General features: G+C 43.9%; 1 protein-coding gene across 3 annotated transcripts; it reads right to left on the bottom strand.

Moving 5' to 3' along the window:
- Positions 1–364: 364 nt before the first annotated feature.
- On the bottom strand, positions 365–17,362 carry LOC127295007 (uncharacterized). 3 transcript variants are annotated; one of them, XM_051324908.2, is made up of 22 exons: positions 16,620–17,362; positions 16,448–16,531; positions 16,296–16,355; positions 15,856–15,984; positions 13,376–13,437; positions 13,178–13,234; positions 12,603–12,723; positions 12,223–12,357; positions 11,595–11,675; positions 10,742–10,855; positions 10,549–10,628; positions 10,320–10,455; positions 9,770–9,853; positions 9,528–9,677; positions 8,356–8,441; positions 6,900–7,087; positions 6,723–6,815; positions 6,202–6,389; positions 5,981–6,092; positions 4,934–5,088; positions 4,438–4,554; positions 365–1,259 (listed from the first exon to the last, which is right to left on the bottom strand). In XM_051324908.2, the coding sequence occupies exons 1-22, from the start codon at positions 17,250–17,252 to the stop codon at positions 1,029–1,031; spliced, it is 3,096 nt and encodes a 1,031-aa protein (XP_051180868.1). In that variant the 5' UTR covers positions 17,253–17,362; the 3' UTR covers positions 365–1,028. The 3 variants fall into 3 exon arrangements, with proteins under 3 accessions (XP_051180868.1, XP_051180869.1, XP_071675183.1); XM_051324909.2 differs by lacking the exon at positions 9,770–9,853 and having other exon boundaries at positions 16,620–17,361; XM_071819082.1 differs by lacking the exons at positions 9,528–9,677; positions 9,770–9,853.
- Between the last annotated feature and the right edge of the window lie 4,746 nt (positions 17,363–22,108).

Raw genomic sequence — 22,108 nt, 5'->3', positions numbered from 1 at the left:
GCTCGCGATTCCGATCGTGAACTTTGCATCGATTTGGCTTGTCGTAGCTCACATATATATGGACTCTCAGAAGGCACGAAGAGAAGGACTCTATCTCATCTGGAAACTTAGTTTGGATCGGTCATGATATTGCTCAGCGTCGCCGCCCACGACAAGCCAACGATCGATGGCCTCGCCGGGACGTACAAAAACCACGGACGATGGACCAAACGTATCAAACCATGGAAAACCTTAGCTCCTTTATTATTAGGTATAGATTTAGACGGACCGATACAAACGGACGTATGTGTCAATCTGCACCCTGAGACGGAGGGAGTATATACATTTCACATAATGTCTCCCTCGACTTCACTTAGCCAAATAATGATTCGATCAAATGCCCACTTTTCCCATTAAAACTCAAATTTTGAGATGAAATACTCATCCATGAATGTTTGAAGAACTACTATGGGTGTAGTAGTTTGCACACATGGATGTGAACCTCACACTCAGGTTTGAGTCTCATTTCTACCTTAATCTCAGAATTGTCAAGGGATAAACCTCAGTCCTTGTATCTTGAAAAGAAAAGGCACATAATGTTTTGTACAGAAAACCAATTGTAAAAGAATAATATGCACAACTATCACATATACCTTCTCCACTTGCTTCTTTGCCTGCTTCCCAGCATAACAAGTGTTGCAATAGCCCACCCAGAAACCATACATCTCGCTACAATTTCTTTGGAAAGGCCATCAGCACTTGGTTGCATGAGGCTACTGGATTACTCAAAAATAGTCAGCAGAGCAACCTCTCTTGGTTGGCGACCTCTCGTTTTTCTTCAGTATGTTGGTGCAGGAAGCAGGTCACAGCTCCTAGCTTGGTCTTCACATCTGAAGAAACACATATCATCCTGAATCAAAACCTTGGGATCGAACCTGAGCCCCCAATGCGAGCTGTCAAGATCCACATGCAAGCACGGACCCTCTTTAGCTCATGTATTCCAGACGGGAATGGTGCAACAGGGCAGTTCAAGGCAGTTCCGTCCGGTATCAAGAAGGACAGGGGGTTGGGACATTTCGGTGGCTTTCTGCAAAGTCTCGAATTATGCGTTTAAGGGTCCTTCCACCTTTTCCTTGCATGTAATCAGGATGGTTTCTGCCATTATCCCCAGTTCTGCTGTGAAGATAGTCTGAGGCTGCATCCTGAAGCACCTTGAGCCATAATGGAATTATCATCTCAGCTTCCCCTTGCCTTAGGTACTCCGAGGGTAAAGATTTCACCTGATCAACATTTGAACATTTCAGCAAAAATGAGACAGATATACGATGGAAAGTGAGCTACAGTGGCATAATAAGTGACAAAATATCATCAAAGGACATATAGGCTATATAACACAAGAACTCAAGAAGGTAGCAAAACTTCTTCTGTGTCAACAAGCAGCAGCTTAAGATGACCAGGTTCTATGCCTACATCCATAAATTTGAGTTGCTGTCCACAAGTCGATCTGGGGATAAACTAGTCGTGACTAGTCAAAACTACGTACTATAAAATACCATTCTTACTAGTATGTAAACATGTAATATAATAGAAGGCCGATGAAGGGAGAGTTGCGGGAGGATACTGGGAGCAGCAGACAGTGGAGGAGCAGACCAGCAAGAGCAGCAGACAGTGGAGGAGCAGACCAACAAGAGCAGCAGACACCGGCGGAGGAGCAGACCAGCACCCCCATCAACCAGTGGAGGAGCCTCGTAACCAGTGGCGCAGCCACATTAAGACCTGTGTGGTCAATTGACCACACAGGTTTTTAGCAAATCATTTTTATGCTAGTATAAATCATGAAAAAGTATATTAAAATAAACAAAAATATATGTATTTGACATCAATTTCAAATGACAACACAAACTTTAAGTTCTGGCTCCGCCACTGCTCGCAACAGCAGCAACCATTGTAGGAGAAGATCAGGAGCCAGAAAGAACAGGTGGAGGCAACGACCAAGGGAGAAGTCTAGGTCAGCAGGAGTGAGGATTTGTTTTGGGTTTCATGGGAGAAAACTGGGCAGTTGGATCTAGATTTTGTAGGCAACATTGAAGAAAAAAATGAGGTGGGGTCATTTTTGAGTCATTTGACCCAAAAAACCGAATGAGTCGCTCGACTCATAGACACTGAGTCGACATCGCAGTTGCGACTCATCAACTAGTCGTGACTAGTCGAGCGACTCGAAATCCATGATCTCCAATCCATCCTTGACTGTTCCACTAGAAGCATCGTTAAATAAAAGTACAAGCAGTTATGAAAAATAGTCTGCAAGAATAGCATTTGCTAAACCGGAAAATGCATTGATAATCTCAGGTCCAATGCACCCCAACGTTACAACCTGACATCTGTGCATGGACCACTGTATGTGCTGTATCACATGCATGTATATCTTGTTGTATTGCTGAGGTTGTTTCCTGTATTCAACCGTATAGGTTTCTGACAGGTGGCCCACTGTATGAAAAGCAGACCTCCCCCCCCCCCCCAAACATCCTCCTCTATCTCCCCTGCATCTCCCTTCCCCATCTCCATCCCCCACAGAAATTCCTCTCCTCCATAGCTGCATCTCCCCTGCATCTCCCTTCCCCATCTCCATCCCCCACAGAAATTCCTCTCCTCCATAGCTGCATGTCCCCCACATCTCCATCTCCCCCGCGGCCGGCGACCGACAAGATGCACCCCGGGGAGTACCCAAGGCCGCCGCCGCTGCTGCCTGCGCCATCCAGAAGGAGCTTGGCGAGCGCTTTCGCGTCCGAATCCTGGGGGCATGGGCGGAGCCCTGCGTGGAGGAGCGTACGGCCGCCCTTCCCTCGGTAGCATGGCGGATTTGGCGCGGCGAGCGCTAGCACGGCGGCTTGTTCCTGTTTGGGGTCAAGGGGGATGCGGCTACGGCGGGCTGTTCCTGTTTGGGTCAAGGGGGACGCGGAGGGCGCTAGCATGGCAGGTGTGCACGCGCTCGACGTGGCCGTGCAACGGTGGAGACGGGTTTCTGGTAGTCGAACCGAAGCGGCGGTAAATCACGGCAGACTCCGATTCGATTCGGCGGCCATGGGGTTGCTGATTAATCGGTCTTGCTCCATTGATAGGCAGGTAACCTTTGCCATTTCCACGGCAACCATTTCTTTGGTCCGTTTTCTTGACTATCAATGGGGAATTTCGGTTATTCATTCTGATCGGTGACGGCCTTCTATCTATCCCTAGCTTAATTTGGCTGCCCGCCATGTTGCTGGTATCAATAGCTTTGAGGTTTAGTCCATCTGCTTATTTTTGCTCAGTGATTATATGATTATTTGTGCCTTGTTTGGGTATGGTATGGACTGGAGCATTGTAGCATTCTAGTGGATGGGCAATCATTAGTTGGGATCTCACTTGCTATTTCTGATGCATCAGACGGAAGTTTCAGAAGTTCCATGGGAGGCCCTTGTTCTCTGTCGCTGGGTCGGGGACGAGCTCTACAGGATGACCAGGAACGCGCGGACGAGGAGAGCGCGGTGCTTTTCCACAATGAAGTCGCTTCTCGTCCCTCCGTCGCACCAAACGCCACCGAGCCGGAGCCGCGTGGAGCCTCACCAGGTCGACGACGGCGACGCCACACAGCAACGAGGCAGTGCAGCATCGCCAGGTCAACGACAACGACGCCACACAACAACGAGGCAATGCAGCATCGCCAGGTCGACGGCGACGAGGCCGTGCAGCTCGCCGCCTCCTGCTAGCCTGCCACCGCCGGCTCCTGCTAGCCTACCACCTCCGACTCATCTGTGGTAAAGGAAGAAGAGCGGAGGATGGGATCGATCTCTGCAGCCTTGTCCTGGAGCACCTGGCTCTGGATCGATCTCGGCGGAAGAGGGTCTGGGTTGCTCCGCCGAGACGATCGTTTCATCTTTTGGGTTCTTTTGCTTTTTTGTGTGTGTGTAAAGCTCTGTTCCAGCTGTAATTCTGGATGCTCCCGTGTGTGTACTGTCATGTAACTTGGTAAATTCGATCTACCCAGGACATGTATTCCCCTAAAAAAAACAAAGTTCCTGTTCTTATCTGTACCGACTGTTGGTTTAATGATGTGGGACCTGCACTGGCCATACACAGCAGTGTATTCCATCTGTATAAATTGTAAAGCTGAATTCATAAAATAATATGATGCATTCAATGCACTGACAACACAGCCAAAACGAGTGGCTAAAAAATCAAGGTGTGTAGCACCTATGTTCCAAAAGTCCACGTCCTTGCTAAACCTTCCAATTATACTATTACTGACATAACAGAATGTGATCACACATCTGGAAAAGCCAAATGTAAGGTAAGTGGATGCCACAGACTACATCATGTTAATGTTAATACTTCTGAAGTTAGCTGAACACTAAATGAAGATGGAAAACATGACAGGACAATTACAGCAAAAGAGTAATCCTGGAAATGCTGAAAAGGTACCGTTGATTGCAGCCACCTACAGATGGAATCCCAACAAAGAATAGCCTTCCACATTGTTCTCTCACAGAGGCTGCATAATGCTGCCAATTGCTGCAACATTGTTGCAGATTTATGCACCTGTTGAAGAAAATCATCAATATTCTGCAGCATACCTATGTCACCGTATTTTCCTTCTGAATAGACCATAATTATCAATAGTAAAATGGATGAAGGCACAGAAGCAAGTTCCTATAAGTAGTATCATCATCAATATGCTCAGGATTCATTATTCAAATTGGTAACGGCATGATCATCAGTATGCTAGCTTATGCCATAGGGCAAATGTAGACAAGGTCCAGATTCCAGAGATCATTGAAAGGCTTTGAGGTGCAAGCATAATGTAATTGCCAGTTTTGATGTTTCACATAAGGAAATGACGAGTATAAGTAAAAAAATGAGCAAGCACCAGTAGTGGCAAAGAAGCAACTATGAAAAGTACTCTTCAAGCTCTACCCACCCTTGATAAGGCTGATACACCAAGTAGAGCATAAAGTACATTAGACATAAGACCTTCACCACAGCGTGCCAAAATTTGAAGGAGCACCACACCACGTGATCCATCGAGGCATCCTGGAGACTCCAGGACAGCAGTGAGGCTAACGTCAAGAAAACCTGCAAGTGTCGTACTTTTGAATTCTTAGCTTGAAATGATCAAATGAGCACATCAAGAAGTGTTATGCTATGTTAAGCGCAATTGTTTGAGCTAAAACATGCTACAGGGCCAAGTCTAAGGTTTCCATCAGAGTCTAAGATCACCCAATAAACATGAAGAAATGGATTTTAGAAGTTGTCCCATTATAAATAAACAAGGGTGCTCTCCGAGATTCCAGTGATATACCAACTTACTTCATAGAAAAGAAACCTTTACATAGTAGAAAGCAAGGAGATGAATTCACCAAATGTGATTTAGGTGATGCTCTCCAGTTGCTATACAAATTGCCTTTGCTATCTAGAAGACCAGGAATGCAGAAAGTAGACAGAAAAATATATGTGCACTTCCAATAGAAAAAGTTCTAACTTGACACGATTATGCTGCTACCAACAGTCCAGGCCACACACTACTGTATTGTGCACATAGCATCGACCCCCCCCCCCCCCCCCATATGTATATCTCTTACTTTCTCTTTTTGCGATCAGCTTATCTCTTACTTTTGAATGTGACAGGCAAGTTTACTCAATGATGACTATCCAAAAAAACAGTGGGGGTGATCATTGCACTTAACTAATAGTCCATCCATATCAAAATGTAGTGCATATTAGTTTTGTCTTAAGTCAAACTTTGTAATGTTTGACAAAGTTTATAGGAGAAAATATCAACATCTACAATACCATATAAATACAATATGAAATGCATCTAATGATATTGATTTGGTATTATAGATGTTGACTTTTTAGTCAATGTTTACGAAGTGTGACTTAGGATAAAACTAAGATGCACTATATTTTGACGAGGAGGGAGTATATAGCAGAAGGCTATATACAAAAGTGGATACGTGGCACTCACATGACATATATGACATCGCAGCAATTGCTGCCCCTCGGTGCATTGCTGTAGAGCATATAGCTGCCTTTTGGAATGACGACTCAAGCAGTGAACCCGATGCTATGACAGCTTCCTGATTAACCATGTAATCAACATAAGAATTAGTGTCGAACTGTCAATCCATATCAAGTGACAATAATGGAGACTAAACACCTTGACATGGACATGGCACAAAAGAGAACCTTTGGACAGCAGCGGATAAATGCAGATGTGAAGTTTGCATAGGCTTCAACCAGGTCGGGTTCTTGGTCACATGTGTAAGAAGAATTCAAATTTGATAGTGAGGCTGCAGAGCTGAACGTTTCAAAAGTTCTGACACATGCAGCGCTATATTCTTCCTTGTGGCCAAATTCCTCAATTACGTTGGCAGCTGTAAATATCAATAATATCAAGATAAGACCACAAAATATATTGAAACAAGAAGCTGCAGTAGTAAGTAGCATCTTAGTGCTATCAACCTATTGTAGGGCATCATGCTTTCCTTCTCCATGTAGAACTACAAAGCAGTTCAAAAAATGGTTTCCTAGGAACCCATAACCATTGATCTCCACGTATAATTAAACACAGAATTCTACAGGTGAGCTAAGTTTATGCTTGCAGGTATGCTTGCAGGTATGCTTGCAGGAAACGCAAGCCAAATGATGCATGCATAGTTTTATACAACAAGCAGCACTTAACTGTGCATAAAAGTATCAGGCCTTACCTGTTCTTAAGAAGCAGTCATGCCTTTGATACAGTAAGAAATTTGTCGATAAGCATTCCAGAATTTTAGGTAACAAAATTTGGAAATGCTGCCCTGAAAAATTCACTATTGATCAGCACAATGATCTATTCACCATAAAGCTTGAAATTCTGCATTTTAGACATCAGATTAATTTACCACAAGAATGTATGGCCGAAGAAAGAGAACGACATGCAGCTGCAGATAAACTAGTATTCTCCATATGAGATGACTGAGAAAGCTTTTCAAGGAGCGGCCAGAATATACCCAGAAGAACCAAAATTATATCATCATCAATCAGACCAGATGTAACTGACGCTGTCAGGTGACTGAACAAAGCACCCATTCTGAAAAACAAAAGTGCATTTGCTCATACCATTATTGATAGAGTAAAATCATATTCATATCATATTGCCTTTGACAAGAACATATCCAGTGCTCCCATGGCTTGTGGTGTTACATGTTCCCAAGCCATGGCAGCACAATCAACAGTCAAACGTTGTGGATTGTAACAAGTGCCAATCCGCAGAACTTTTTCAGAATTTTCTGTAACATCCTAGTTTTGCTGCCGTGGATTGGGAGCACGGTAGCACCCTAAGCCACATTAGCTCTGGATAGGTTCTCTGCCTTTAATACTAGTATCAATTATCGTAAGTTAGATGGTGCCGAATCCTACAAGTTACAAAGTGTAATTATGGTCAAGTTAGATGGTGCCGAATCCTACAAGTTACAAAGTGTAATTATGGTCATGGGGGAGATTCAATCTCTCCAATCAAGAAGTTCAATAAATACATTATTTTTCCACACTAACATTGTCTGCCTTCGATAGTTATCAATTATTGTAAGTTAGATCGTGCCCAATTCTACAAGTTAAAAAAGTTTAACTAGGGTCCTGAGGGGAGATTTGATCTCTACCAATCAACAAATTCACTTCAATGAATGGCTGAGCATACATTCTCAAGAGGAGGATGTAACCCTCAGCCAATGGTGCATCCATTAATTAGTCAGATATTAGCACATTGACCTGCAGGAGATGCATGCAACCATGCTTTTGTTCTACCACTTTCCAATACTGTTCTTCATTTGTGTATCTCAACTACTTTTAGTTCTACAAACAAAGTTGACGTCATGGCAACAGTCAATTTTATTCCTCGCGGTTGATTGTACATGGCATTACTTTCATCTTTGTTCTACATGGCATTACTTTCATCTCTATTGGCTGCAATGTATTTAGCAATGCTGCATGGCATTTTCTGGAGTTATATCAGAAAGTAATAGATTAGGCACTTCTACTGTTCTAGTATTTGTCTATCTTAATTTTTATCTACATAGCTGGCATGTTCTTGTGAAACATAATATATTTGCCCCCACATCAAAGGGGGCATCCTTCTCAATTGCATAGCTTAAGTACAATCGTCTGTAATTTGTTGATCCAATATAAACATGGTAACAGCAAATGAACATAAACCGCCACTAACTGTACCGCGTTTAAATTAATCCATGAAGCTGCTAGCAGGGTCATCGCAAAGTGTGGGCAATGCACGAAGTGTCCTTTGCATTAAAACCCAAAAGGAACATAAGGGCAAAACATACAAGAGTCAAACATTGTAAGCACCTGTGAAGTCCACGAACTGCAACATTCATGGCTTTTGTGTAAGCACCAGGGTTTTGCCTGAGCAAATAATCTCTGTCTATGTCAATCTGTACAAGTAAAAGGTAAACTTAATTAATTGCAGTTTTAGATGGCGATCATTAACAGTTCATGAATGGAAAGTTTCCCAGACATATGTAGAGTTCTGTTACTGAACCAACGATCTACATAGTACATTACATTTGAGAAACAGCAGTAGAGTGCAGCATGTTAAAATGAAAGCTGTAACAGAAACAAAGGAGAGTACATACTAACAGCTACATAATTGACTATATTCTATGGCTGGAACAATATAAGCTTTAAAAATATCTCACATGGAACTTCTGTACTGGTATAAAACCTTCAACCCATCAATAAGAAAATGATTCGAGCAACTATGAGTGTCTGACTGCCCATGAAATAAAGTACAGCAGTATAAGACATGACTGAATATTAATATGGAGTACTACCTGTGTTCACTAATATAAGAACTTTGGATATTTCAAAGTGTACTAGATACAGATCAAAATGAGTGAATTACACACTAAAAGACGTCTACATACATGCATTTACGGTTTAAAAAAAGGCTAAAAGGTCTGACATTAGTGAACAGAGGGAGTAGTAATTTAAGAACCTTGGCCTTTGGATTGAAAAAATAGATCAGATTACTTCAAGAGAGTAAAGTTTAGTGAAGATGTTGAATATAAGTTCATGAAAAAAGACCAGTTACCATGATGTATGCCTATATAAACTGGCTGATGCAGATAAAGACTAGCCTTAATGAAAGCCACAGAACTATAGAATAAACCATCAACAAATGTTGGCTGTTCGTGCTAAAGGTTTATACTTAAGTAATTGACAGTTCATGCAAAGGCTTATACTTTAATAGCACAAAGCTCATTTCTTGCCCAGAATTAAAATAAATTAAAGCCAAACAAAATCATCTATATCTGCTCACATCCCAACTGTTTGTGCCAGATCCAAGAGGTAATGTGGCCTGAAGGTAAATGTACCCCTGCCATCGATTGAAATATTTTATAGGATTAAAGGTACTGAACATGGTTCTTAAGCTTATTGTCCAACAAATGATAAATAATTGAAAATAATAAATTCAGACAGCACTCCAAGAAAAGCTGCGTTGGGGAAAGAAAACATACAATCTTTTCAACTGCTGAGTAGCTTGAATAAAGCAGCCTGGCCAGCGAATTTTTCCTTGGCTCTTTGTCAAGAATAGAACATAGAGCATGTGTAATTGCACTAACTATCTCTTCCTCATCCTCTATCCGTAGATTCCCCTCATCCATACCCTATAAGAGCACTGTTCTTTGAATACTACATCGAATACAAGCCCAAGATGAACGTATAAGCTAAATTGACAAGGCGAAATACCATGCCGTACATTAGACCATAGATCTGGCCGACTGTGATAGTACCCAACGGTGATGAAAACCATGAAGACATCAATGAACAAGAGAAGTACATCCTAGGGAATAATTTGAGAGATCAAATAGCTATGCAGGAAATGCCCACAACTAGATCAAGTCATGCAGTGCTAAAACATGAAATTGTATGCACACATGACTGCTACAGCCAAAAAAAATATGAATACAGACAAATTGTATAAGCAAAACTTGTTTTCTTTCTAGACAGTAAGGCTGCATTGTATTTATTTAGTTATACACCATACTGCTTCAGAAACAGACATGCTATTCAATTCAACAGTCTAGGATGACTTGGCCAATATGGATGATCTAATTTTTGCCCATGTGGCCTGCACCTCTCTTGTATAATGTATATTTAACTCTTCCTAATGGAATAAAAAATCACAGTTGCGAATAGCCATTTTCTCTCTACAACAAATACATTGTTTCGGAAGTATGGACTGCATTGGCTCCTAACTAGAAAATATCATGGCAGAGTAAATTTGCAATCATTGAGGTATATTTTACCTCACTAATCCAGAAAAGAATCTCTAGATTCTGAGGCTCATGGATGAATGTTGTAGCATCCTCACAAAGTTTCCGCAACGCCAAGGAGCAAGAATTTGACGATAAGGATTTTGAAATCCCTGAAGCACAGAATAGGCTGAAAACAATGGCACAACACATTCAAGTTAGTGTGCTAAATGAGAAATAAAATCAACATTAAACATCAACACACATTAAAAAAAATCCTTACAGTAATGGCTTAATATTACTTTGGGAAGACGATAACCATTTTGAATAAGAACCAATGACGTCACCGAAAGATTTGTATACCTAGAACAAATATGAAATCACACGAGAGAACATTAGCTAATTAGCTTCATGAAGTACAATAAAGAGATAAATTTATCATAGAAATGTCTGAAGGCATATTGAGGAAGTCTTACAACGAACTGGCAGCCATGCAGTTCAGCCAGTGTCCCGCTGGATAGAATATTCACAAAATGCATTATGATCGAAAAATCGAAGGGACTTCCATCTTGTAAAATCGTGTCAGCAACCTGAAATTCAGTAACTCATGAGCTTGGCACGTAGATCAAGCATGCTGGTTCCTTGCATACTTATGTCTAACCACACAGGAGGGTGCCATGCCAACCAGCAAAAACTAGAAAAGGACATTTTGACTTGCAGACAGTAGAAGAATTTACTGAAAGTAGGATCACAGGATTGGTATGGATTAATATCCCTCTGCATCACCAATAGAGCTATAAGCTAAACAGCCAAGAGATTATACAGTATTAATGGTCATTTTTAAATCATGTATATTTTTCTGCCAAATGCATATTTCCTAGTCATTGCTTAAAGTAACAGAAAACAATTCGAGGCATCCCTGAACTAGGCCACCTTTCTCGGGGTGCTTTAAGAAGCGTAGTAAACCCCTAAACAAGATACTTCTTGGCTTGGCGTAAAGAAGGGTATCTTCCAATAATCATTTAAATTTGCATTGAAACTGAGAAGCTTAAATGGGTATCTGCCAGTGGACTAACAGACGTGTGGAATAATAAGAGCCTCCAAGCAGATCATATCAGCTTGAAGAGCAACTTGATATAAGGCAATTGGGAATTAATCACATTTTAACCAAGTACGCTAAAAGAAAGGAACTAGTGGATAAACAGATTAGGATCAGCATAATCAACATGATGATCAAATTACGCTATATCCTATAAAAATAACAAAAGGCTTTCATGTATTCAATAGCAACTTATAAATCAAGTTTAGCAATAGATATTGCGCGCTTACCATGCTAAGTGCGTACATTCTAACTTCTACCTCTTTCCAAGGTATTGATTGGCTAACGAAACCCCATCCACCAGAAAAAAGCTACATAAAGTACAAAGGGTTAAGCAAATGGTAGTAATAATGATTTCAGAAAGAAAAATAAGAAAAATTGTTAAAACAGAATTCATGAAAAGGTTTTAAATGATCTCGTAATTTAGTAACATTATAAGCAATAACTATAATTATATATAAAGTTACATATGGTGGCAGGAGTGTCAGGCCCCTGATTGGATCTCAAAACATGAATTTGAGAGGAATTGAGAGATAAATTGGTAAATTGCAGGATAGAAATTAAAGGATAAATTGCAGTAATTGAAGAACTGGAATAAAGGACAAGATAAATTTGTGGTTCATATTTCTTGGTTGGTATCGCAGGATACAAAGATAGCCTTATATGGAGTGCGGCTAGGTACACGATGATGGACTAGTTGAAATACCAATACTACGCTCACAACTTCTAAACCACTAGAAACCCTCATAATACGTACTTATCCTATTCCCTGACAAGGGGCATATTATATGGAGAATGCAAGATGATTACTTATGAATAGCCTTGGAAGACAATGCCATCTTTCAGCAAAATATATACCTTATTAATATATGCAGGGGCACCTAAAAGCAAACACACATCAACAAGAAGCTCCTCCAAATTCAGTCTGAATTGTGCTAGCCCATCGGGTAGCGAACATACTCCATCAGTGACATGCTCATCAGTGTCAATAATCTGTGAATTATCAGAAGTTACAATGCAAAGTGAACAGTTGGATCTATAGAACCTTCGCACATACAGAAGTGCAGAATATAAAAGAGGGCTTAGTGAATTGATAATGATCTAGTATAAAAGAAAGGTGTAACTGGCATTTATACGAGGTATAATGCGAAAAAAGGAGCATTTATAAGAAAGAAACTTCTGTTGATCACTTAATCATGATATAACAAGTGAATGATGTTGAGTGAAAAGAGATAAACCTGAGCACGAAAAAGAAGAGCATCTAGCAGTGAAGAAAACACAGGGAGAAACGTCTCTTGCGTGGCATTCCTTTCAGCTGATTGCACATCAATACCAAGAATAAAATGTGCCAAACTGCACCTGTAAAATTTCAGCTTGGTGGGTATAAATAATTATTTGCTTGTGAACTTAGCCTTACTTCAGAAAAACAGAATATAGAAAGAAATTCCAACATGCAAACTTGTACAACTCAACATTTGCGTTGTCATCGATGATGCTCAACTGAACATTCTACGGAAAATTCAGTTGTTAAACCATACTGAAATTACATTGAATGGGATGGGAAAAGAAGAGCAGCAGTCAAGCCTTTCACACGCATTAACACAGCACAGCTGGATGAACTAGAAGGTGTTTCACTCCAAATGGGTTAGAGTTTTTTTTTAATTAATGAAACAGGACATGAAATACAAGTGAAGATACTAGCCCACCCATCGCGCACGCAGGATGGAATAATATGATACATGAACTAATTGCTAATTAACCCAGAAAAAGGAAGAGTTTGATTCGTGGAAAAAAAAAAGGTGAGCATTGTTACCAAAATTGCAAAGTGGAATCTGCAATCCCCCAGTCTTCACTAGAAAAAGCTACACATCTGTAATTGAGGGTGAAGTCCGTCAGAATCATAAGTGCTAATAAAGTGAATTAAAACACCGTGTAGTATTAGCACCAAATTTTAAAGCAAATAACTACAAAACTAAGGGAAAAGTACCACAGAAGCAGTGCATAGATTGACCTCAAAATTGCATCGGAAAGGGCAAGTGCTTGATTGCTCCCTTCTGCAACCAAACCAGGTGCCTAGAAAATCAAACAGTTATCAGCTTGTGTTCAACAGAGTCTCTGAATAAAAGCATATAGGAGATGCAAAAAAACAAAACAAAAATAATGACTATGCCATTTTGCATTGGGATTTCACTTGGTTCTTTGCCCTAACCACTTTTAGACTGAATTAAGTTATGATCATTTTATGTCCAATGATACTCGCAGGAGCATCCCACAGGCAACACGGTACATTATGCGCTACAATGTTATGGTTAGAGCATCTCCAGCCGCGTCCCCAAACGGCGTCCGGTTAAAGCACCGGATCAGTCGTTTGGGGGACGCCGCACCTTGGTGCCGCCCTTGGGGGGGCGTCCCTCTCCAGCCGCGTTCCCAGAACCTGACCCCCAAACAATTTTCTATTTAAAATTAACGGTTTATTCATAATTTTGGAGATACTTCGTCGCTTTTACACGACAAAAACATTGAAACAGACGACGAAGAACATCCACGAACCTTGGAAGACACCAATATAGGGCATACAAAAAACCTATACTAGAGGTCAGCCCTAGTCTTCTTCGTTGCCGTCGTCGTCGTTGTCATCGCCCGAGCCTCTGTGGTAGTGGATACGGCAAGACTCTTTGCCATAGAACTTGACGCTCAACTCGCCGTCGTCTTCGTAGAAGTTCAACAAGCAGCCGACCTCTACGTCATGGTCGTGGGCGAACTTCTTCCAGCCGGTGTGGATGTACATCTTGCCTTCCCTGTCGAACAAGACCTCCACGGTTGCATCGCAGGGTAACCGCGGCCGGCTCTGGGCCGGTGAGAAATTCTTCGAACGCGTCCGGGAGTACAACGAACTCGAAGTACTTGTTGCAGGGGCAGTCCTCTTCCTCAAGCGACGGCGAGCGTGCAGCCCCACCGCCCTTGCCCCTGCCACGGCCGCGGCAGCCAGTTGAACCCACCATGGAGCGCATGTGGAGAAGTTGGGTGGCGGCGGCTAGGGTTGTGGATGTGTGGTGCTAGGGTTGTGCGGGAGGAGCGATGAGCGAGCACCCCGTCTTATACGCCGGAGGCAGGCGAGGGGGCCATGGGGCGCATTAACGCCGGCACACGGGACAAGGCGCGATGAGACGTCTCATTGCGCGTCTGGGGAAACTACACCGTCGCTGCGCAGAAATAAATTGCGTTCGTCAGAGGTAGGCGACAGGTGCGCGGCAACCCTGTGTGGCTGACTATGCTGGCCCGACTCTCGCGACGCGGATTTTTGTTCTGTCCGACGTCCCCGCAGCGTTCCGTAGCAGGGACAGGCTCGGCGCGTCGGACACTGTATTGGGCCACGACGGACCAAAAAGGGCTTTGAGGAGCGCAGCTAGGGGAGGTCAAACGTCCGGCGCCCCAAATCCCTTTGGGGAGCGGTTTGGGGGACGCGACTGGAGATGCTCTTAGTCCTTGTCTCCTTGAGCACATCCAGCTTATAAACTGGGACACAGGACTGAGGGTATGAGTTGGAATGAAATGCGATGCTGATGGTTCACTTGCTAGGTTGGTGGGTTGAACTAGTCTATCATTTTTTGGGTTGGTGAAATGCAATGTTGTATAGGGCATTTACGATCGTTTGGTTTGAGCAAATAAACAGTGATGAGGGACAAAAGAGAAAATAAAATAAAGTAAACCGAACTAATATCTAGTACTAGCTTCTACATACTTCTACTATATTCTAGGTAATATGATCCTCTAGTTATATGTATTGTAGTGGTTTCCAGAGTATTCTAGTATAGGTTGTAACTAGAATATGTGTAGTTCTTTCCCTAGCTTATGTAGTGTTCTCTAGAACACTCTAGTTGTAAGTAGAGCTAAGTAGTGAAGGCTCGTGCAGCCTATAAATAGAGGTCCAACCTCTACCTACGAACCAGACTATGAACCATCTACCCATCAATAATGTGAACTTTCTGTTCTTGTTTTAGATCTTGGATTAGATCTTGTGTTGAGAGTTTAAACTAAACTCTTGACAGCCCCCGCCCCTAGAGAGATATCTAGCGCAGCACGTTGTTCAACATTTGTGTTGTCCACATTGTAGCAACACGGTGGAGCTGTTCCTCCACAACCTTGTGCTGCTTCACACAGGTAGTACGAGCAAATAAGAACACCCCTCTTTGTATGTGATAAAATATGTGATAATGGTTTAAACATGAATAACTAACATAAGGAATTACGTCACTAATAGGATCAAGAACAAAGACGTGCTGGGGGTACATCCAGAACTACCGCATACAGGAATTTACACATACACCCAAACCCAACACAACCGTATTCCATTAACATTTCAGTATTCAATTATATCAGTCTATTGTTCATCCTAAAATAGGAGTATTCAATTAGTTTGACTACTGGACATACTGTGAGTCATGATGCTAAAACACAAACACTCTACAAGTGAGAATGAGAAAAACTTACTGCCTGACCAACTTCACACATCAAACTAGCAATACCAGCTACAATTTTCTCGCTTCTGTTGGCTAGAGCTGGTAAAAGTAGAACTTCTCTGATGTATGGAATCTTGCTTAGAAAAGCCTGAGGTAAATCCTACAAGTAGATAGGAGCATGCATCATATTTCACAGTCCATTATCAGTTAAAAGTCGATTTGGAGAACAATGTTTTGTTAGTCAACAAATTCACAACAGTGGTATTCTATGAAAAGAAACAGAAGGGGACACAACAACAGCCATTTTAGAACTTCACAGTGGCATCGCATACTCAGCAATATTGCAGGTCAACTACTTGACTGACAGCAGCACCAAATGGAACAAGATAAGGAGCACAAAGTCATAATCAAGCAGCAGAAGTTACTCGATCAGTTGATTGCACCAATGTAGTACAGTAGAAGAGAACTTACTTGATACTGGCTGAGAAGCTCCGTCATAACCTCAATGGCCACGTCAAACGAGAAGGGCGCCTTTCATGACCACACAGCAACGAAATACTTAACATGTGAGCACGTGAATACAAAACCAATCCCTCGAAGTGGGTTTAGTAAATCAATCACACCTGCAGGGAGTTGAACGCGAACGTGAGAAGTGGATGCACGGCAAGCGCGGCCGCAGGCGTTCCTGAAAAGCATCCCACGCGGACCTACAACATCGCCGTTACTCTTAGCACAGCACAGGGAGAGGGAAAGCCAAAACGCGACGCGATTGAACTGAGCGCGAAGCGTACGTACCCAGCTCAGTAGGCATCGCAGGATTCTTCGGCTTGGCTCGTGGGCGGCGTCCGGCTTCTCAGACTGGGCGAGCAGGAAGTCAAGCACGGCGGGCGCGTGCGCGAGAAGCTCGCGCGTGTACCTACACCGCGAGGCGGAGTCGACCCCCGTGTCGCCGCTCTGATCCTGCGCCACCTCCTCGGGGAGCACGGTGAGCAGCTCCAGCAAGGCGGGGTCAGGTAAGTGTGGCATTCGCGCGAAAAGGCCATCTACCCCTCCCTCGGCGCGGAGCGCGAGCGCCGCAAGGGCGAGGCAGATCTGCGTGAGCAGCCGCGGAGGCCCGAGGCAGAAGCGGCGTGCCGCGACTAGGAGCGCGTCGAGGAGCTGCCCTGCGGGGTCCGGGAGCGGTGCGCCAGGTGACTGGATCTTCCGGCGGAGCATCTGGGCTGCAAAGAAGAGTAGGTCGGCGGAAGGGGCCGGGTAATCCCCGGAGGCGAGCAGCGAGGCCGCCAGCGCCCACGCCTGCGGCGAGCGTTGCAGGCCGAGGAGCCACTGGTTGGCGGCGAGGCGTGCGGAAGGGTGAGCGCCGTGGTTGAGCGCCTGCACGGCCGCGGCCAGCTGCGCCTGGAGGTCCGGCGCCTCCCCGGAGTTCATCGCTGCCGTTCCGGCGGCGGGGAGGTGGGCGCGTGGGAAGCGAGGGGACGGAGGGGATTGATTGGGCCGAGTGGCAGGCACGGACGAGTGGAGGAGTGGGGACTGGGGAGCCGATTCATCGACTTCTTTTTTCCGGAGTAGGTTTGTTTTTTGTTTTTTGTTTTTTGAGCTTATTTCCGGAGTAGGTTGGGTGTCATTTCATATTTCTTTTGCAAATGTAGGAGTGCATTGCTCATGCTAGGTATAGAGACATGGCCGGCAATAAGGCAAGAGCTTCACAATAAGATATTGCTTTGATGTTCTTCAACACCTCCCCAAGTGGCAATTGAGGGACGAAGAATGGCACCCGAGAAAGCTGCAATGATTGTGTTGGACGATACCGAGGATGAGAAAGAGGGTCGGAACAACGACAAGCCGGAGGGAAACAAGAAGACCAAAGAGAGGCTCAAACTCGAGGGGGAGGCGGCATTGTTGAGGGACAAATTTGATCATATGATGAAGTCCAAGGAGGTGATAGAGGCCAAGACTTTTGAGACCAAGCTTATCATCATCTAGAAAAAGACAGATGTGAGTCTTGTCAAGGTTGAAGCCATCCGAGAGGAAGCAAGGAACAAGTCCAAGTTGGAGGAGATGAGGATCAATGTGAAGAAAGCCAAAGCAATGAATCAACTATTAGCCGAAGAGAGGGAGATCATGATGATGAACACAAAGGACATGAACGAGCAACAAATGAAGTGGTGGAAGGATGCATCGGCGCAGATCATGGAGAGACGAAGACTAGCTCGTGAAGGGGCAAGTGGTGGTGCATCGGTGACGCATGGAGGTGGTGGCGATGATGGTGACGACGGTCCTACCTCCGTTTGATGCCGATGGTGAGAGGAGATGGTGAGGAGACTAAGCAACTTTCTGCCATGAACTATGAACGATTTTCTATGATTGTGTCATTTGATGTAAAACTATGAACTATGCATGAGTTGTTTTGTAAGGGTACATTGCCCCTATGTGTGGTTTTGGTAATTAATGACAACCCCTATGGACTAATGTTTTCATTGAGTTTATATGAAGGAATATTCCATAGGTACTTCTTGTATTCCATGTGTTCGATTCAAGTATGGATGCCATGAATATAAAGATACACCTTGTGTATTGGCATCAAGATCATCGATTTAAAGATACATATGTGATATAATCAAGAAGATGAAATGAAGATGGAGTTCTTATGTGGAACTCAATATTAGCCATGCTCTATCTTAAGTGAGTATGAGAAGATACAAGGTTGAGTTGGGCAAGTTCAAGATGAGCATCTTGAGTGTATCACATGCTTGAAGCTTGTCATCCATTTGGTGATAATGGACATGTGAAGATGTGCATCAATGGAGCTTTCCCATCATAGTGTATGGGGGAGCATTTGTGAGTCTTCACGAAGCAACATTGATCAAGTGAGGCATTCCCGCTTGAGTGGAGCTTGAAGAGTTATCATCAAGATCAAGCGGGATGCGCAAGGCAAAGGTATGGCCTTGCTAGGTTTTCCTTTTACCGGTCTCAAGGTGGATGTTGGGAGACCGGATTATAGGATAGATAGCCGCACTATTAAGAGGGGCTTTCGGTTGAGTAACTTGATCACATCGTCTTAGGGAGCTCAATCCTTTGCATACTTTGCATATCCTTATTGCTTCTTGGTGTTTCTCTGTGTGAGGTTCTTGAGCTTGTTGCTAGCTTTACAACAAGTCCAAGTTCATCGAAAACGGAATCCGCATGCATCTTCTATTGCGTTTTCGAGTTTGGACGTCTTCACCGTCTCTTGACGGTGGGAGACTCCCTCTCTAAAATCATCTAAAAATGTTCTGTGAGGAGTCTCCATATTTCCAGTTTTTGTTGGGGTTCTATTCATCGTTATCTTTCCAACAAAATTGGTTTCAAGTCAATCGGAGTTCGGGAGCATTAGTTATTAAAGAAAAAGGAAAAAAGAATAAAAGAATAAAAAGAAAAGAAAAAAAGGGGAGGGGGAGCCGGCCGGCCGGCCGACCGGCCTGCCGGGCCAAGCGCCGACCCACCCGGCCGAAACCGGCCCGGCGCTCGTGCCATTCGGGCGGCGTCCCGTGGCCGAGCAGCCCCATCCGGCCCGGTCGACCGACCCACCGGCACCCGCCCCGACTGGCCTCTGGCCGGGGTGGGCCTTCTCCGCCCGCTGCCCACCCGGTGCGGTCGGCTCAGCGCGGCCTGGCTTATGTGCCGCCTGGCGCAAGGCGCCGCTCCGCTCGAGGTCCGGTGGCCGGATCCCGAGAGCTGTCCGTCTCGGCCTCGGCCAGTCAGTACGGGCCAGTGGAGCACATTTCTGGCCCGTTTTTTCTGCCCATTTCTCTGTCTTTTTCCCCCAACGGTTTTATTTGCTCCCTAGCTATAAATAGCTCTTCTTCCACCTTGAGCAAGCTAGTTCTTCTATTCTCTCACCTCCATTGTTGCCTTTGAAGAACTTGCTCTCTCTCTTGCCTCCCCCCATGATTCTTGCTCATTCTTGAGGGATCTAAGAGAGGAGATCTAGATCTACACTTTCACCAATCCATTTCTCCTCTAAGTGAGGGGAACTCTTGGGATCTAGATCTTGGAGTCTTTTGTTGACTTTCCCCATTGTTCTTCCTCTCCAATCTCATCTTAGCATTTGTTGCTTGGGTGGTATTTGAGAGTGAAGGATTTGAACACCTCTAGTGTTCTTGCTTTGCATCATTGCATAGTGTTGAGCTCTCCACCACGATTAGTTCGAGTGAGAGACCGTGAACTTGTTACTCTTGGAGGGAGACCTCCTAGTTGGCTTGGCGGTTGGTGCTCCGGTGATCTCTTCAAGAAGATTGTGAAGAGGCCCGGGCTTCTCCTTCGTGGAGCTTGTGAAGTGGTTGTGGAGCTTGCCATCTCCGGGGCAGGGGAAAGCGAACCATAAGGAAAGGGCCATTATCCTTCGTGGGTGTGGTTCGGAGAATAGGGTGAGCCTTCGTGGCGCGGGGAATCCTTCGTGGGACCTCCACTCCTCCAAACGTGGCGTACCTTCTTGCAAAGGAAGGGAACACGGGAATACATCCTCGTCTCCGCGTGCCTCGGTTATTTCTATACCCGAGCTCTCTTTCCTTGTGATAGCCATCGTGCTTGAAGTACATATATCTTGCTATCACTTGTGCTACATATATTTTGTGCCTATCTTGCTTAGCTCTAGTTGCTATTGTTACACTTAGTTGAGCTTAGCATATTTAGGGTTTGTGCTTGTAAACTAAACGTTAGTTTAATTCCGCATTCTTACAAGACAAATCCGTAAGAGTTTTTAATTGCCTATTCACCCCCCCCCCCCCTCTAGGCGACATCTCGATCTTTCAGGTTTGCATTTGATAGTTTCATCATATGCCAAATTATGTGATAAACCCTGCATTTACGGGTTCCGAAGTTGTTGTCACGTAACAGAGCCCGTAAACCAAAACTGTTGTTGGAGATATGCCCGAGAGGCAATAATAAAGTGGTTATTGTTATATCTTAGTGTTCATGATAAATGTTTACATCCCATGCTTTAATTGTATTAAGTGGAAACATTGATACATGTGTGTTTTGTAAACAAACCAGAGTCCCTAGTAAGCCTCTCGTTTAACTAGCTTGTTGATTAATAGATGATCCTGGTTTCCTAATCATGAACATTGGATATTGTAAGGGTATTTTACCCTTATCCATTATTTTGGTAACAATGACACCATAGCTAGAGTATTGGACTAATGCTTGATACGCGTACAGCACGCGTCCGTTGGGAACCCCAAGTGGAAGGTGTGATGCGTACAGCAGCAAGTTTCCCTCAGTAAGAAACCAAGGTTTATCGAACCAGTAGGAGCCAAGAAGCACCTTCACGGAGGATGGCGGCGGAGTGTAGTGCGGCACAACACCAGGGATTCCGGCGCCAACGTGGAACCTGCACAACACAACCAAATTACTTTGCCCCAACGTGACAGTGAGGTTGTCAATCTCACCGGCTTGCTGTAACAAAGGATTAGATGTATAGTGTGGATGATGATGTTTGCAGAGAACAGTAGAACGAGTATTGCAGTAGATTGTATTCGATGTAAAAGAATGGACCGGGGGTCCACAGTTCACTAGTAGTGTCTCTCCCATAAGATAAATAGCATGTTGGGTGAACAAATTACAGTTGGGCAATTGACAAATAAAGATGGCATGACAATGCACATACATGTTATGATGAGTAGTGTGAGATTTAATTGGGCATTACGACAAAGTACATAGACCGCTATCCAGCATGCATCTATGCCTAAAAAGTCCACCTTCAGGTTATCATCCGAACCCCTTCCAGTATTAAGTTGCAAACAACAGACAATTTCATTAAGTATGGTGCGTAATGTAATCAACAAATACATCCTTAGACATAGCATTGATGTTTTATCCCTAGTGGCAACAGCACATCCACAACCTTAGAACTTTCTGTCACTGTCCCAGATTTAATGGAGGCATGAACCCACTATCGAGCATAAATACTCCCTCTTGGAGTTACAAGTAACGACTTGGCCGGAGCCTCTACTAATAACGGAGAGCATGCAAGATCATAAACAACACATAGATGATAGATTGATAATCAACATAACATAGCATTCAATATTCATCGGATCCCAACAAACGCAACATGTAGCATTACAGATAGATGATCTTGATCATGTTAGGCAGCTCACAAGATCCAACAATGATAGCACAATGAGGAGAAGACAACCATCTAGCTACTGCTATGGACCCATAGTCCAGGGGTGAACTACTCACACATCACTCCGGAGGCGACCATGGCGGTGTAGAGTCCTCCGGGAGATGATTCCCCTCTCCGG

The sequence above is a fragment of the Lolium perenne genome, chromosome 4 (assembly GCF_019359855.2).
Source record: "Lolium perenne isolate Kyuss_39 chromosome 4, Kyuss_2.0, whole genome shotgun sequence".
NCBI classification, from domain to species: Eukaryota; Viridiplantae; Streptophyta; class Magnoliopsida; order Poales; family Poaceae; genus Lolium; species Lolium perenne.
Note: the sequence above shows the minus strand (reverse complement) of the source record. Positions and strands in the feature narration are given on the sequence as shown.